This window comes from Anomaloglossus baeobatrachus, chromosome 6 (assembly GCF_048569485.1).
Source record: "Anomaloglossus baeobatrachus isolate aAnoBae1 chromosome 6, aAnoBae1.hap1, whole genome shotgun sequence".
NCBI lineage: Eukaryota > Metazoa > Chordata > Amphibia > Anura > Aromobatidae > Anomaloglossus > Anomaloglossus baeobatrachus.
In genome coordinates this window covers 331,176,911-331,195,788 of record NC_134358.1, presented here as the reverse complement: position 1 = coordinate 331,195,788, position 18,878 = coordinate 331,176,911, and the positions used below count along the sequence as shown (strand labels likewise).

Sequence of the window (18,878 nt, the reverse complement as noted above, 5' to 3'; positions counted from 1 at the left end):
TCTTTACCTCATTTATTTCAGTATACTGCCTCCTTTTATATTGATATACATATACCGTATTTTTCGCTTTATAAGACGCACCGGAATATAAGACGCACCCCAAACTTAGACATAAAAAAGGTAAAAAAAAGAAAAATGGGGTCCGTCTTATACTCCGGTGTTCTCTTACCGGAGGGGGGCAGCAGTGGTGGTGAAGCGGGGTCACAGGAGGCACAGGTTGTGCTGGCAGGCGCGGCAGGTCAGTGGCAGCGGGGTCCGTGGTTGCAGGTGCCGTGGTTGCAGGCGCGGTGGCGTCCGCGGTGGCAGGATCCGTGGGGTCCGTGGTGGCGGCAGCAGCCGTGGCGTGTGAGCCGTGCAGCAGGCCGGTGCAGTGAGTGTCCGCGGTCCCGGTTCAGTGGTGGCAGCGGCGGCGGCAACTGCTCAGTGGTGGCAGCGGCAGGGACTGCTCAGTGGTGGCAGCGGCAGGGACTGCTCAGTGGTGGCGTGTGTCCGCGGTCCCGGTTCAGTGGTGGCAGCGGCGGCTCAGTAGTGGGAGCGGCGGCGACGGCTCAGTGGTGGAGTGTGTCCGCGGTCCCGATTCAAGTAATGGCGCCCGGAGCGACGCATGCGCAGATGGAGCTCTCATCCAAGGGCTCCATCTGCGCACGCGCTGACTCCCGGAGCAGCGCGTGCGCAGATGGAGCTCTCATCCAAGAGCTCCACCGGCGCCATCATTTGAAAGTGGGACCGCGGACAACTGGTAAGCTGCACAGCCGCCCGCCCCGCATGCACAGAGTGGCAGCCAGCAGGCTGCCCGCCCACCCCGCGTACAAGCCGCCGGGTACCTGTGCTTGCGTGCGGTGGCAGCCGGGTACCCATGGCTGTGTGCGGGCGGCAGATGGGTGACTGTGTGAGGGCGGCAGCCGAGTACCTGCACGGGCACCCGACTGCCGCTCGCACACAGCACCCGGCTGCCGCCCGCACACAGCCATGGGTACCCGTCTGCCACCGCATGCAAGCACAGGTACCTGGCTGCCGACCCCACACAGCACCCGCTGCCGCCCGTACACAGCCACGGGTACCCGGCTGCCGCTGCATGCAAGTACAGGTACCCGGGCGCTTGCATGCAGCCACAGGCACCCGCCCGATCGCCTCAGACAGGACCCCCCCCCCCCCCCGCTACCGCTTTATAAGACGCACCCCCCATTTTCCTCCCAAAATTTGGGGAGGAAAAGTGCGTCTTATAAAGCGAAAAATACGGTATATTGTACTATTTATTATATTCTATATATTTATGAAATTATATTTATTGATTGGGTATTAGTAGTATTTTCTGTATTATTTTCTCTTCCTGAGGCAGCACACATCGCTACGTGTGACACCCGAGCAACAACAAACACCGTACCTACGTCCTCCGGCAATGAGGTGGGCATGACTTTCATGCGGCTGCTTTCCATCCCTCCGCTTCAATTGGACGCCTGCCGTGTGACGTCGCTGTGATGCCATACGAACCGCCCCCTTAGAAAAGAGGCAGTTCAACGCCCACAACGACGTCGTTAGGCAGGTAAGTATGTGTGACTGGTACTAGTGATATTGTGCGCCACGGGCAGCGATTTGCCCGTGACGCACAAATGAAGGGGGGTGCTTTCACGAGTGACATCGCTAGCGATGTCGCTGCGTGTAAAGCAGCCTTAACACTGTCTTTTCTCCAAAAGCAGCTCTCTCTACACACTAAGCATCAAATGCGCCTAAGATGGCGTAGGGGGGGGGGGGGTCTTTATATAGACTCAATGACGCGATGCGGCCAGCCAGTCACAGTAATAATCACTAGCAAAGATGGCTACGGCATTACTGTGATTAGCAAGCAATCCCGGCAGGTTTAATGGGTTTAAATTAGGTGCCTAATATGAAGATGAGACTTAAATCACGCAAGGAGAGGACCAAAATACTCAAGTAACAAATCTCTCAAATACCGTATTATTCATGCAATTAATGAACAGTACTGAGTAGATTTGCTCATCCCTAGTCTATACTCTAAAGCGATGAATCTCGCTTTTGTCTTGGATGTACTGACAATTGGAGATTGGTCTAAAAACCATATAGGAAATGGTCTCTTGATGGCCTCATGCCATGTGAATGAAGAAGGGAATTTTGTTTACTTACCGTAAATTCCTTTTCTTCTAGCTCCAATTGGGAGACCCAGACAATTGGGTGTATAGCTATTGCCTCTGGAGGCCACACAAAGTATTACACTTAAAAGTGTAAGGCCCCTCCCCTTCTGGCTATACACCCCCAGTGGGATCACTGGCTCACCAGTTTTAGTGCCAAAGCAAGAAGGAGGAAAGCCAATAACTGGTTTAAAGACCAATTCAATCCGAGGAAACATCGGAGAACTGAACCATACCACATGAACAACATGTGTACCCGAAAAAACAGAAAAACCCCGAGAAAACAGGGCGGGTGCTGGGTCTCCCAATTGGAGCTAGAAGAAAAGGAATTTACGGTAAGTAAACAAAATTCCCTTCTTCTTTGTCGCTCCATTGGGAGACCCAGACAATTGGGATGTCCAAAAGCAATCCCTGGGTGGGTAAAAGAATACCTCATGATAGGGCCGTCAAACGGCCCTCTCCTACAGGTGGCCAACCGCCGCCTGAATGACTTATCTACCTAGGCTGGCGTCTGCCGAAGCGTAGGTATGCATCTGATAATGCTTGGTAAAAGTAAGTAGACTCGACCAGGTGGGTGCCTGACACACCTGCTGAGCCGTAGCCTGGTGCCGTAATGCCCAGGATGCACCCACGGCTCTGGTAGAATGGGCCTTCGGCCTTGAGAGAACCAGAAGCCCAGTAGAACTGTAGGTTTCAAGAATTGGTTCCTCGAGCCCCCGAGCAAGGGTGGATCTGGAAGCTTGCGACTGTTTACGCCGACCAGCGACAAGGACAAAGAGTGCATCCGGGTGGCGCAGGAGCGCCATGCGGGAAGTAGAACCTGAGTGCTCTCACCAGAACCAACAGATGCAAATCTTTCTGAAATTGATGGACTGGACGAGGACACAAAGAAGGTGAGGTGATATCCTGATTGATATGAAAATGGGATACCACCTTAGGGAGAAATTCCGGAACCGGACGCAGAACTACCTGTCCTGGTGAAGGACCAGGAAGGGAGTTTGTATGAGAGCGTTGCTAGCTCGGAAACTCTCCTAAGAGACGAGACCGTTACTAGAAGGCCACTTCCCGTGAAAAACGGGAAGGGAGACATCCTTCAAAGGCTCGAAAGGCGGCATCTGGAGAGCAATTAGAACCTTGTTCAGATCTCAGGGCTCTAACGGCCGCTTGTACGGAGTGCTGAGAAGACAAACTCCCCGTAGGAACGTGCGTACCTGAGGAAGTCGTCGTTTCTGAAAAAATACAGATAGCGCTGAGACTTGTCCCTAAAGGGAACTGAGCGACAACCCATTTTCCTACCCAGATTGCAGGAAGGAAGGAAACATAGACGATGCAACCGGCCAGGGAGAAACACCCTGCGCCGAGCACCGAGATAAGAACATCTTCCACGTCCTGTGGTCAATCTTGGCGGACGTTGGTATGTTAGCCTGTCTCATGGTGGCAACCACGTCCTGAGGTAATCCTGACGACACTAGGTTCCAGGACTCAATGCCACACCATCCGGTTGAGGGCCGTAGAATTCAAATGGAAGAATGGCCCTTGAGACAGCCAGTCTGATTGGTCTGGTAGTGCCCCCGGTTAGCCTACCGTGAGGCACCACAGAACCGAGTACCACAACATCCTCGGCCAATTTGTAGCGACGAGGATGGCGCGGCCGCAGTCGGTCTTGATCTAGCGCAGTACTCTGGGCAACAATGCCAGAGGTGGCACCTAAGGTAGCTGGAACTGCGACCAATGCTGAACTAAGGCGTTTGCCGCCAGAGCTCGATGATTGTGAAACCGTGCCATGAAGCTGGCACATTGTTGTTGTGCCGTGACGCCATTAGATCGACGTCCGGCCTCTGTCAGCGGCGCCAGATCTCCTGAAACCCGTCCGGGTGAGGAGACCATACTCTTTCGGCCACACCTCAGCGACTTAGGAAGTCAGCTTCCTAGTTTCCACACTTGGGATGTGAATTGTGGATATGGTGGATGCCGTGTCTTCCACCCACATCAGAACCTGCCGGACTTCCTGGAAGGCTTGCCGGTTGCGCGTTCTTCCTTGGTGGTTGATGTATGCCACCGCTGTGGAGCTGTCCGACTGAAGTCGGATATGCTTGCTTTCCAGCCGCTGTTGGAAGGATTGTAGGGCAAGATACACTGCTCTGTGTTCAAGAACATTGATCTGAAGAGTGGACTCTTGCTGAGTCCACGTACCCTGAGCGCTGTAGTGGAGAAAAACTGCTCCCCACCCTGATAGACTCGCGTCTGGACCTTCTTTTTGACCAAGAGGTGAGAAGAAGCCACCACCGTAGAGATTCCTTGGCCGCCTGAGAAAGAACGACGACTCTGTTGAGGGACGTCGACTCCTCGTCCCATTGGCGGAGAATGTCCCATTGTAGTGGACGCAGTAAAACTGCGCGAAAGGAACTGCCTCCATTGCTACCATCTTACGTAGGAAGTGCATGAGGCGTCTCAATGTGTGCGACTGGTTCTTAAAGAAGAGCTTGCAGCCCGTAGTGAATGCTGTTTGTCTAGCGGCAGCTTCACTATCGCTGAGAGAGTAAGAAACTCTATGCCTAGATATGTTATCGATAGGGTCGGGGTCGGATCTGACTTTAAAAAGTTGATGATCCACCCAAAACTCTAGAGAGTCTCCAGCGCAACGTTCGGGCAGTGTTGGCATGTTTCCTAAGAGAGTGCCTTGACAAGTAGATCGTCTAAATACGGGACCACAGAGTGACCCTGAGAGTGCAGGACTGTGACTACTGCTGCCCTGACCTTGGCGAAGACCAGTTGGACTGTCGCTAGCCGGAAGGTAGAGCTACGAACAGAGGGTGTTCGTCTCCTATAACGAAGCGTAGAAACGCTAGTGCTCTGGATCAATCGGCACGTGTGGATAAGCATCCTTGATGCCTAATGATGCTAGGAAATATCCTTGGGACCTTGAGGCGATGACATGGCGGAGGGATTCCATCCGGAACCGCCTGGTGTCCACGAGCTTGCTGAGCATTTTTAGATCCAGAACGGGACGGAACGGCCCGTTGTTATAGGTACCGCAAAGAATTTGGGGTAAAAACCGTGACCTTGTTCCTGAAGAGGAACGGGGGTCATCACTCTTTCTGCCTATAGAGTGCACCCTGTTTGCAGAAGAGCAGCGGCCCGGCCGGGAGGTGGAGAAATTCTGAAGAATCGAGTTGGAGGACGAGAAGTGAGCTCTATCCTGTACCCGTGAGACAGAATGTCTCACACTCAATGGTCATTGACCTATGGCAGCTAAATATCGCCAAGGCGGGAGAGCCTGCTACCGACCGAGGCTGCAAGTCATGAGGAAGCCGCCTTGGAAGCGGGTTTTCAGACTGTCGCTTTTTTGGGCGAGACTGAGCCCGCTAAGAATCTTAGCTCCTCTGATCCTTTTGAGTCCACATTGGACGAGGAAAAATGGGACCTGCCCGAGCCTCGAAAAGGCCGAAAACCCCGACTGCCTCTTGCTCTGTTGGGGTTTGTTGTGTCCGGGCTGAGGAAAGGATGAATCCTTACCCCTGGACTGTTTGATGGTTACATCCAACGCTCACCAAACAGTCGGTCAGCAGAAAAAGGCAACTGGTTAGGCAACCTTTTTTGGAAGCAGAATCTGCCTTCCAATCACTTAACGAGCAGACCAGGCTCTGCTAAAAAACACGGAGTAGCGGAGGCTACCGCCGCACGGTTCGCAGAGTCCAGGACAACCTGAATCGCGTAAGAAACAAATGCAGACATTTGAGAGGTTAAGGATGCCACCTGCGGCACAGATGTACGTGTAACCGTGTCAATCTGTGTAAGACAAGCTGAAATAGCTTGGAGTGCCCCAAGGGAGAGAATGCCGGAGCCAACGGTGCGCCGACAGCCTCATAGATGGCTTTCGACCAGAGATCCATCTGTCTGTCAGTGGCATCTTTGAGTTTGCAGTTCCATCTCCCACTGCAACTATGGATCTAGCTACAAGCCTGGAGATTGGAGGATGCCGCTCGGGACATTGGGTCCAGTCCTTGACCAAGTCAGGGGACAGGGATAACGTGTATCCTAAGCCGTTTGGAGAAGCGCATATCTGGATAAGCGTGGTGTTCCTGGACTGCCTCTCTGAAGGCAGAGTGGTCCAGAAAAATACGTGAAGCTGACTCCTCCACTGGAGGAGCTGTGAGAAATAACCCACATTCTATAGATGGACGCTATAAGATTATTTACTATGGCGTCACAATCAGGTGTATCCAGATTGAGAGCGGTCTCAGGATCAGAATCCTGAGCCGCTACTTCCGCCTCATTACACAGCGAGTCCTTCTGTTAGGACCCTGATGAAACCGAGGCCGCTCATAGCGAGCCCACCGTATAGCCGTACATGCTGTACCAGCTGTATAGAAAAACATGTGGTTCTGCACCTTTGTTTTACACAGAGAATATGCTGATAACTCCTCCGCATAATCCAGGAGGGTATATACAACGTGCGACCAAACAGTGCAATGTATATAGTACAAGCATATCTATAAGTGCACTTCTGCACTAGTGGGGTTAGCACCACAGGTGCTGCTTAACGCCTGTTACAGCGATTGTGTGACTATCAGAATGCCAGGGTCTTCCACACTTGTCTCTGTATTGTACAGAAACTGACACTAATGGCTGCCAGTGTCCTTTTAGAGAAGGAAGCCGTGGGCGTGCCTGAGAAAGTGCGGGAATCCGGTTTCACAGTGCACACAGTGAGAGGGGTGGAGTATGCAAAACATACTCCAGCTCTCAGCTCTGCTCTATGCAGCGTCACGCCCCTACCCTGACTGTCAGGGCTGTGGGCGGTAACGAAGGGAGACTAGGCCCAGAAGCCGGGGACTCGAGTTAACAGCGCGGCCGCCGTAAAAGCGCGGGCCGCGCTGAAGTCCCCGGCGCACCACAAGTGCCAGCCGCGCCGCAGTTCCAGCGGCCGGCGCAACCGATTCATAGAAGTGGCCAGCGTCCCGCCCCTCTCCTGACTGGCAGGTCTGGGGGCGGGAACGAACGGAAGCAGGCCGCAAAAGCCGGGGACTCTAGTTATCAGCGCGGCCGCCGTAAAAGCGCGGGCCGCGCTGAAGTCCCCGGCGCACCACAAGTGCCAGCCGCGCCGCTGCCAGCGGCCGGCGCGACCGATTCCTGGAAGTGGCCAGCGTCCCGCCCCTCTCCTGACTGGCAGGTCTGGGGGCGGGAACGAACGGAAGCAGGCCGCAAAAGCCGGGGACTCTAGTTATCAGCGCGGCCGCCGTAAAAGCGCAGGCCGCGCTGAAGTCCCCGGCGCACTACAAGTGCCAGCCGCGCCGCAGTCCCAGCGGCCGGCGCGACCAATTCCCATAAGTGAGCCTGCTTCAGCAAAGCTGAATGAGGCCATGGCACAGGCGCCGCAGCGCTGATGTCCCCCGGCGCACTACAACACCCAGCATGCTGCGGTGTGAGCGCCAAATGCACGGGGACACAGAGTACCTTGAGGAAGCAGGGCCATGTCCCTGATGTACTCCGCTCCATCCAGCATCTTCTCCAGGGGCTGTAGATGGAGCACGGTCTCAGTGCCTGGAGACCGGTAAATCCCACTTCACCCAGAGCCCTGTAAAAAGGGATGGGGAAGGAATCAGCATGTGGGCTCCTGCCGCCGTACCCGCAATGGGTACCTCAACCTTACAAACACCTCCGACATACAGTGGGGTGAGAAGGGAGCATGCTGGGGACACTATATGTGTCCTCTTTTCTTCCATCCGACATAGTCAGCAGCTGCTGCTGACTAAAAAGTGGAGCTATGCGTGGATGTGTTGCCTCCTTCGCACAAAGCACAAAACTGGTGAGCCAGTGATCCCACTGGGGGTGTATAGCCAGAAGGGGAGGGGCCTTACACTTTTAAGTGTAATACTTTGTGTGGCCTCCAGAGGCAATAGCTATACACCCAATTGTCTGGGTCTCCCAATGGAGCGACAAAGAAAAATGGTTCCTCAGAAACAAAGTGAAATGCCGTATCACAACTGAGTTTCAACAATTGCAGACTGAGCTGCTGGTAATGGATCTCAATGATTTGTCCAAAACTAACTATGCAGCGCAGCAGAACATTGTTCAATCGTTAATAACCTAAGTAATGGCATAACAAAGTCTGAAAGTGCTTGTAACTTTAAGGATTCGCTCCGACATTGCATATATTATATATTTGAGTAAAATGCATTTGGCAGCATCCATATGACATGCACCTATTTTTACTCTGCAATTATTATTCTACACTCATTTACAGGACCATTTATAGTGTTCTATGCTACAGAACGGTAATGTATTTGTACAAAACAGATGGCATACTGGTGGTCTGTGTGCAGTCCATATTTTTTTTCTCGCACCTATTCTTGCATTGGCATCCAATATATACATGGCCATATGCAGCATGCTGTGATTTGTGTTCTCCTCTGTCAGGTAACAGCTGAGGAAAAATACAGATGAGCACTGCCTCACTGAATAACATTGGTGTGTGTACAATAAGATTTTTTTATTGAATTGCACTCGGCGTATTTATACGTAAGTGGGAGAGAGGCCTAAGTGTAGTGCTCATACTGACTAAATGGAGATGTTCTGAAAATGGGGTTTACATTTTTTGTCCGACATTTACATGTCTATCTTGTGCTTCTCCTTGGTGTTGCAATTTCAATAAGGGGTGGATAATCTCAAATTTTAAAGTGAAAACACAAATGCAGGGAAAATCCCCCACTTTTTTTTACATTTGGAGAGTGGAAAAAAAAGCAGTCTGTATTACAGTACTTTCATTATTCGCTAAGTGCAGAAATACTTTGCAAAAACTTTTTTTTTGTCAAGAAAAATGCACAGAACCTAAATTCCTAAATATTTTGTGTACAAACAGCAGTAGAACCATAGAACCAGACATGTCATACCTGCATTGCTAATTCTTAGATTAAACCTTATGTTGCCATTTTTCATTAAATGCAAAAAACTTACATTTATTTTTTGCCTTCCAAATTCATTTTCAACTCTAAGGCAGACATCTCTTAATCTTTTAAGTTTTTTTGGCCCTTTTGGTACATATGGTCCAAAAATACCAAGCTTCGGATGGTGTTTACTCTAGAAAAAGAGAAGTACAGAAAATAAAAACAATAGAATAAACACATTTTGATAATTCCAATATAGAGTATAAAAAAAAATAAGGTATATACAACAGTTTGATATCATATTAGCTATTAAAAAGTCACAGAAAAAAGTAGCAGCATAGAATAAGTTTTTCTTCTTGAGAGAACGAGACTTGAGTACATTTTCTTTTTATTTACAGTGGTATAATAAAGCATATATTCCTCATTACAAAATATTGTAACTTTTGTGTATATAAAAGTCATGCAGCCCTGTGCATCTTTATTAGAAATGAGCGAACACATGTTCGGAGTTTGTACCGAACACAGACGTTTCCCAAACAAACCCCCCAGAGTTCTCAGGGTCGGAGTTCAGGTGATTTACAAGTGCAAACAACTCAAGCACGCATCGCTGTGCTCACAGGTATGCTACATGCTCAGCCCAGCATCAGCCAATTGCAGTGTTTGAACAGCTTGCACTGGGGGTAAAATCAGCAGCATCAGATGTAAGTGTACACACTAAAAAAAAAACCAAAAAAAACCACCATCTTCCCTCCACCGGAAGTGATCTGTTTATGGCTGGCTGCATGTGTGCGGCGACCTGAATTGCCCATCAGTGACTTCAAATGAAGGTCAAATCCTGATCCAGAACAGTAGAGATATGCGGTACATTCTGGTATCCTCCATTTTGATACAGGTAAACTATATATCTTTGTACAGTGTTAGCCAGTAGAGATAAATCTCTCTCTACTCTACTCTCTTATCTCTACTGGCTAACACAGTACAAAGATATATTTTACCTGGTCCAGAACAAAACTTTGTAAAAAGTTCAAAACGAGTCATGGATAGTGATGAGCGATTCCAGTCCCCATATAGAAGTCTATGGGGACCAGAATCCGGTGATTAAAAATGGTGATAGAAGGGATAGGGGGTCAAGCGTGCTGTACATAGAGGTTCTGGCAAGGTTGTATGCTGCTCCCAGGCCTCACATTCATTTCCAATACCGCACATTATGTTAATTGAATATGCACTGCATTCCCCGCCCACCGGCGTCTGTGATTGGTTGCAGTCAGGCACGTCCCCACTCTGAGTGTCAGCTGACTGCTCCCTAGCACAGGAGGTGTGTACGTCTATCTTGGTATAAAAATAAATACAATTGGTGTAGGGTTCCCCCACATTATGATACCCAGCACAGGTAAAGCATACAGCTACAAGCTGCAGTCCCTAGTCCTGTGCTTAGCTTGGCTGTATTAAATTATTTAAAATAATTATTAAAAAAAAAAAAAAAAAAAAACATGCAATCCCCCTCAAATTTTGATACCCAGCCAAGATGAAGCTTGACAGCTGGTGTTCTCAGGCTGGGGTGGTCCAGCCTAAAAACAGCAGTCTGCAGCCAGATTGGGTATAAATATGGTGTAAAAATATCACCAAATTTGTATCTCTTGGCACAAAAATTCAAAAAACTTTTTTTTCTGCCAGGTGGTGTACATTTGGTGCTGAAATCTGGTGCAGACATTTCAGCATCAAATTTGCACCTCCAGGCAGAAAACTGAACCGAAATAGCGCACAACTGTCATTAAGCTCAAAATTAGTGATGGGTCGATGAAACCCTCCCCCCGCCCATCACTAATCCTATAAGTAAAGAAATGAACAGAAAGAGAAAAAAAAAACCTTTATTTGCAATGAAATACAGCACCCTCTTTCTCCTCTTTATCAATCCCCCAAAAGCCCCTTGAAGTTCTGCCGTAATCCACACCACAGGTGTCCTACGATGGTCCTGGCTCTGCTGCATCTGAGCGTGGAGAGACCGAAAACATGTCCCATCTCTCAAGGCTCTGTGAAATACTGACAAGGGGACCTGGCTGGCTGCAGTGACGTCACTCAGCTCACCAGAGGTCATACCCGGGTTCCCATGGTATGACCTCTGATGACCTGAAGCACCCTGGCTTAAAGTGTGGGGATGTGCCCTGCACCTTAACAGTCCTTTAAACACGGACAGTCGCGGCCGGGGGTCAGGGAGTGTGAGGCATTTTAAGTCAGAGTACCGTACTCTGGTCACTTTAGAGTCATACCATAGGACCGCCAGTGAACTGAGTGACATCACTGCTGCCAGCCAGGTCCCCCTTGTCAGTGTTTTCCGGAGCCAGGAGAGATTGGCCATGTTTTCAGTCTGTCCAGGATTTGATGTAGCAGAGCCTGTACCATCGCGAGACGTTGTGTGGATTTCGCAGAACTTCAAGCGTCTTTTTGGGGCTAGTAACGAAGAGAAAGAGGGTGCGGTATTTTATTTCAAATAAACACAAACACCGAGAAAAATCCTTTATTTAACTTCACTTACAAATTAGTAATGGGGTGGGGAATCTCATAGACCCTCCCCATTACTAATCTAGGGCTTAGTGGCAACTGTGAGCTGTGATTAATCCCTTATTACTCGATTGCCACTATACCAGGGCAAATCAGGAAAAGCCGGGTTAAGTGCTAGAATTGTCACATCTAATGGATGCGACAATCTCGGGTGGCTACAAGCTGCTATTTTTAGGCTGGGGGGCGGCCCAATAACCATGGATCACCCCAGCCTGAAAATACCAGCCCCCAGCTGTCGTGCTTTATCATGGCTGGGTATCAAAACTAGGGGACCACACAAATTAGAGAAAAAAAAAAAAAAAAGTGGCATGCGGCTCCTCTTATTTTGATACACAGCCAGGATAAATCGCACAGCTGGGAGTTGCAGCCTGTAGCCGTATGCTTTATCTGTGCTGGGTATCATAATACGGGGGGAACCTGCCCACCGGCCATCCTGGTGCATGTGATTGGGGCACATCTGACTGCAACCAGTCTGTGTAAGGCTATGTCCGCACGTTGCTTTTTACCTGCTTTTTTGCTGCTTTTTCAACTGCAGCGTTTAATGCCAAAATGGTTGTGTTCTGCTTTTCAAGCAAAGTCTATGGGAATTTGGGTTTCTTGTCCGCACTATGCAGTTCAAACTGCAGCCTTTTTGTTGCAGAACTTTGGTCAAAAACTCAGCTTTGCAGTGCAAAACCCAAATGGCAAAAACAATTGACATGTCACTTGTTTTTGCCATTTGGGTTTTGCACTGCAAAGCTGAGTTTTTGACCAAAGTTCTGCAACAAAAAGGCTGCAGTTTGAACTGCATAGTGCGGACAAGAAACCCAAATTCCCATAGACTTTGCTTGAAAAGCAGAACACAACCATTTTGGCATTAAACGCTGCAGTTGAAAAAGCAGCAAAAAAGCAGGTAAAAAGCAGGTAAAAAGCAACGTGCGGACATAGCCTTAAAGCATCTGACTGCAACCAATCACAGAAACCAGAACGTGGAAAGCACTGCATACGGATAAGCAATAATTAGCGGGCCAGGAAGTGAAGACGAGCCGCATGGGAGCAGTAAGTATGAAGAGCTTGATTTATTCTTACTTTATTTTATTTATTTTTTAAATTCCCCAGTGACAGATCTAGATCAGGGTCTGGAATCCCAGGTACCTTTGAAACCGTGCGTATCTGAAATTTTGCAGTCCGTGTCCATCCATCACTAGTCTTGGATCCATCATAGTGAAGAAAAGTAGATTTATTAAATATCCACATTGACAATACAACATGTAATATAAAGACAGTGCTGAGGAGAAATACAAAATGATTAGAGCACCTAGACACAGATCAAACTAGTAGGCGAGTATCTCCCATTATGGAGAGGCGTACTGCTGCTGTTATTATGCATGTGCACTTTACTATGGGCGAGTGTTCCCTCCTGTGGAACCGAGTACTCCTGCTGCTACAAAGCATGTACAATTTATACCCACCCTTTACTAGTTTGATCTGTATGTAGCTGCTCGCCTCCTTTGTATTTTTCACCAGCAATATGTCTGTTATTTTACAAGTTGTATTGTCAATATGAAAGTTTAAAGGGAACCGGTCACCAGTTTTTTGCCCTGTAAGCTGCAGCCACCACCAGTGGGCTCTTATATACAGCATGTTAGAATGCTGTATATAAGAGCCCAGACCACTGTGTAGAACATAAACACTTTATAATACTCACCTAAACTGGTCGCTACGGTGGATGTGGGTCAAATGGGCGTCTTTGTCCTCCGGTGCCGGCGCCTCTTCTTTTGGCCATATTCGTCCTCCTTCTGAAGCCTTTGTGCATGACGCGTCTACGTCATACACACTCGCCGGTCCCGCGCATGCGCACTACAATACTTCGATCTGCCCTGCTCAGGACCTGAATGCCGGCGAGTGTGTATGACGGACGCGTCATGCACCGCGGCTTCAGAAGGACGACAGAGGCGGCGACAAGAATGGCCGAAAGAGGCGGCGCCGACACCAGAGAATGAAGACGCCCATTTGACCCACATCCACCACAGCGACCGGTTTAAGTGAGTACTAAAGTGTTTATGTTCTACACAGCGGTCTGGGATCTTATACACAGCATATTAGAATGCTGTATATAAGGGCCCACTGGTGGTGGCCGCAGCTTATAGGGCAAAAAACTGGTGACAGGTTCCCTTTAATAAATCTACTTTTCTTCACTATGGTGGATCCATGACTCTTTCTGGCTATAGGTTTTGATTGTATATCGAGTCTCTATCAAATACTTCTGTACTAGAGTCCTTTTGCAAGTTGGGCTTTGATCTACTCTGTAGGTCACAGTTTCCCCTCTTGCTCTTTTTTCAGATATTACGGACTTAAAAAGTTCAGCTGAATCCCCAGAACCTGAACTTCCACAAGTCCTACAGATGACAAATATGTACCCTTTTGTAATGTGCTTGGGAACGAGCGTTACTTCGAAAAATCTCTCATTGTATACAAGCTGCCGCTCACTCAATGAACAAGCAAAATACTCATGTTCGGTAAAATTATGTTTTGTCTTAAAACAAAAAGAACTCTGCAGCACATTTTCTTGTGCAGCATATTTGCACTGAACAACCTATTAATCATTTTCTGTGCATATCATCATGTCGTCTGCCAGTTAAAAATATTTAATGACTGCCGATCAGCAGATATTTACAGATTAACAGTCATTGAATTTGTTAACAGATCTTGAAAGGGGTTGACCACTACTTGGAGAACTACTTCTCATACCCCTTTGTGCGCCCCTTTACTCTGTTCTGATGCCAGTGTGGTTCCAGTGAACTCTGAACTCTTCAGTCCTGCGGCCAATCAGCGTCAGCTTCCCTCTCTCCTCACTTCCTATTACTTAAACGTCCAAAGGCGGGAAGAAGGAAGCTGACGCTGATTGGCCGCAGGACTCACCTATCAATGTCAAGTAGGCCCTGGCAACGCAAGTTATGACATCGCTGGAACCCCGACGGCACCGGAGGAGAGTATAGGCTTTTTTATTTTTAAGGGGGCGAGCATGGGAAATGAGAAAGGATTGTCCAAGTAGTGTAAAACCATTTTAACATATAACTGCAGGATCATGACTTATTGTAAAAATAATTTTTAATCTAATATCCATTGGAGTAATAGAGAAGAGAAAAAAAAAAAAAAAAAAAAACCTAAATAAATGTGAATCACAACATTAAATTATACCCCACATGGATATTTTATTTTCATTTTCATGATGTGAAGATAACTAGTACTTTACACTCATTTAAGCAATTGTGTCAGTTTTATAACAATGCTTTCTTCAAATAAAAGTTCAAGATGTCCGGAATAGACAAAAAATGTGGGTCATGCCCATCTTACCACATAAATAACAGAAGTAAATAGACAGACTCTGCATGATCTGGATACCATAAATAGTTGAAGTAATGAGGACAGGGGATGAGATGTGCAAATGACCAGCTTCTTGTAAAAAAGGAATCTTCCAAACTGCTAGAATGATCATGCATGTCACTGAAACATAGCACTATCTGTAGCTCTATCACTGAAAAATGCTGCTTTATTCCTTAGTGAAATGCCCTGGACAAGAACAGAGCACTTCTTCCTCAGCTCTACTACAGGCTACTGCAACCTTCTTCTGCTTGACTACACAGCCGAGACATCGGTAAAGCAGAAGGCTGCCCTAGGCTGGAATATGGACGGGGAGCATTGGGAGTGCTTAACATATCACACATGCTTCATGAAAGGTAAGAGTGGCATAATGTTCCTGCAACCACTCGCTGTGGTCACTGGAGACTGTACACCAGGAGAACTGACAGTATTTGGCAATGTTCTTTTATCCTGATGACATTTATCATTTCCCATCTCCACCTTAACACCTTTTCAAACGCATATGTGCTGTGAATACTGTACTCAGAATACAGATTTGAAGACTATGGTTTGAAAATAAAAAAAATCCAATTCCAAAAAAAAAAAAAAAAAAAGTGAAGAATTGACAGAATACCTTACTTTGTATATTTGATAGCAAAAACACATTTCACGCATCATACAATTTCCTTACCATATACATCATTCTGTGCTTCGCGCCAACGATATGCATGAACATGTGAGTCATTCCTGAGCGACATTCACATAGTTTGCACTCGTATATACTATGGCTATGATTTTTGTACTGGTATATATACTCCAGACCTGGGGGAAAAAAAAAAAGTGAAAAGAACAGTTACATATCAAACACGTATTGTTAAGTGATCTACAATTCTATCATAGTATCATCATAGTTTTTAAGGTTGAAGGGAGACTAAGTCCATCTAGTTCAACCCGTAGCCTAACATGTTGATCCAGAGGAAGGAAAAAAAAAAAAAACAAACAATGTGGCAAACAAGCTCCAATAGGGAAAAAAAATCCTTCCTGACTCCACATCCGGCAATCAGACTAGTTCCATGGATCAACACCAAGAATGGATCAATGGATCAAGAATAGTATCATTCTGGGAGCTTCATTATGACCGTGTGCAATTTCTGCAATACAAAGTCCACATATTGTAGGCACTCTAATCCCCTAAGAGTACACATGTCACAGGTATAATCGCAATCTTCTTTAGACCATCAGTATTCCTTACACACTCTGTAACCATTGGGGTACACCATTTCTGGTGGGATATTGCTGGCTCAATACAAGGGATAACAAGGAAATGCAAAAACCCCTCTGGCAGCAGAATTCTGCAGATTTCACCGCGCACAATGCTTTGTAATGCACAGCACAGTCAAAGCCTCAACTAAATTTGTAGAAGAACAAACAACAAAGTTTCTGCAATGTGTGACCACAGACTTAATAGTTATTAATAGTTATAGGGGTTGGAGGTTAATACATTAAAGGGGTTAACCGGCTTATTTTGACTCTTTTTTATTATTACCCTATTGGGCTACATTGGGGCAGGTAAGTAGTTAGTGAGCACTTACCTGCCCTGCTGTCAGCCCCTCTCCCCCGGCTCAGAGTGGTCATGTGACCGCTCCTGCCGCAATTTTGCCGCTTCTGGTCATTTCATGTCAACATGGGCAGGACCATGTTGACATGCAAATCTGGAAATCGCATGTTGCCGCCCTGCAGGGCGGGAACATTGTGTGGAGTCTCTGCCCCCTTCCCTGCACCCTCCCACACATTCCCCCCACACCCCGTACTCTCCCCGCCCACGGTGTCACCGCCAGCACCGGCCCCCCTGCTCAGGATAGCAGAAGTGCCCGTGCAGTCTGTGTCCCGCTCCAGCCCCGGAGTGCTGATACTGCAGGAATGCACTGCAGTATCAGCAACTTCTCACATTGCAGTGTGGGCAGCCGCGGGGATGACGAGCGCTGCTGTGATGATCTTCGCTTCACTCCTGACGTCAGCGCCGTCACTGCCTTCTATGCCTGCTGCGTTCTCACGTCACTAGCGGCGACGACGTCACGGGCGATACTGCTGAGAACGCGGCGGGCATAGAAGTCAGTGACCGCTCTGATGTCAGGAGAGCAGGAGATCGTGACAGCAGGTAATGACCTCATCTAACCTCCTAACCGCAGCGCTCGTCATCCCCTGCAATGACCTGGGCTGACCTATTAATGTTAGCTCAGGTGACTGCACTACTCTCCCAGCCAATGGGGAACATTCTGTGTTCTTCATTGACTGGGACATTGACTATGGTATGGATCGTTGAGGGACCCCCTTATTGGATTACGGAGTATTTTTTCAAATAAAACTTTATTTGTTGTCTATGTCTTATTTCTTACTGACTGGGTTGTGATGTCGGGTATCTGATAGACGCTTGACATCACTAACCCCAGGCCTTGATGCCAGGTGACATTACACATCTGGCATCAACCCCATATATTACCCCGTTTGCCACCGCACCAGGGCACGGGATGAGTTGGGGCGAAGCGCCAGGATTGGCACATCCAATGGATGTGCCACTTCTGGGGCGGCTGTAGCCTGCTATTTTTAGGCTGGGGAGTGTCCAATAACAGTGGACCGCCCTAGTCTGAGAATACCAGACCACAGCTGTCCGCTTTACCTTGGCTGGTGATCCAATTTGGGGGGGGAGGAGCTAACGTTTTTTTGTTTTAAATTATTTAATTTAAAATAACAGTGTGGGGTGCCCTCTGTTTTGGATTACCAGTCAAGGTGAAGCTGCCAGCTGTGGTTTGCAGGCTGCAGCTGTCTGCTTTACCCTAGCTAGCTACAAAAGATAGGGGGACCCCATGTCGTTTTTTTGTTAATTATTTTTTGGCTAAATACAAGGCTAAGCACCCTTTAGTGCCACATGAAAGTCACTAAAGGGTGCCAGCTTAGACTATGCAGGGGGGTAGGACATTCTATAGGTCTTTCTCATCTATCCCTCTGTTCATTCATTCATCCCTCTCTCTCTATCAATCTCTAGATCTATTCATCTATTTAATCTTTGCTGCTTCCGTTTTTTGCGGTCCGCAAAAAACCCCCAAAAAACAGAAGGAACACGAATGACACGGATGCATCAGTGGAAAAAAAAAACCAAAACGTTTTTGCGGACCGCAAAAATGGAACGGTCGTGTGAATGTAGCCTACATGTGTTCCCTATGGGGGTAGGGGTCGGTACAGAGCGGTGTGTGTGTGTGTGTGTGTGTGTGTGTGTGTGTGTGTGTGGTTGCAGAGCCTGATGTGGGGCTGTTATTTCCAATGCTGTAGTGATAACAGGTCAGGTGCTGGGGCAGAATACTGACAGGGAATGTGTGTGTAGGGGGCGGGCAGGGGGCGAGGCTGGACATTGATGTCAGGTGGTGCCAGCTCTGACTGAGGTTTAGCACAGGAAGTTGTCATGTTTGCTGGAGCTGAATGTAAACAAAGAGCTGCAGAGAATAAAGTCAATTCAAGAGGAACAAAAGTTAGAAAACAAAAAATAATGTAGGGGTGTTTTATATGACAATACAGCACAGAAACTCAAAATATTTTGGTAAGCTAATGTCGGACAACTCCTTTAAAAAAAAAAAAGAAAAAAAAAAAAAAAAAGAAGTCAGCCTCCTCTCCAAACAATTAATTACTTAAGTCCAATACCTATACACACTTCAGTTAGACTGAACTACCACAACTTGGCACCGGAATACCGACCAAGAAAGAAGTGAATCGATACAACTTACTATGAAATCTTATTTTATTCTCAATAAATTCATTCAATTATTAATTTAAACAAGAGAGCCACCTGGGGGGCACATGGTTCCAGAATGTCTAAAACATCATTTCTATCCTATGCAACATATATAGTAATAAAATATCACATAGAACAGCCAAGCCTGACATCAATATATAT

The 18,878-nt window shown here is 47.6% G+C and overlaps 1 protein-coding gene across 1 annotated transcript in view; it reads right to left on the bottom strand.

Annotated features, from left to right (window-relative positions):
• LOC142244335 (uncharacterized) overlaps nucleotides 1-18,878 on the bottom strand; it is a 190,460-nt gene that overhangs the window by 118,017 nt on the left and 53,565 nt on the right. The window contains exons 6-7 of the mRNA XM_075316541.1: nucleotides 15,624-15,754; nucleotides 9,102-9,224 (exon numbers count right to left, since the gene is read on the bottom strand). Coding sequence (XP_075172656.1) covers nucleotides 9,102-9,224; nucleotides 15,624-15,754 — 254 coding nt within the window. The remainder of the gene's footprint in view (nucleotides 1-9,101; nucleotides 9,225-15,623; nucleotides 15,755-18,878) is intronic.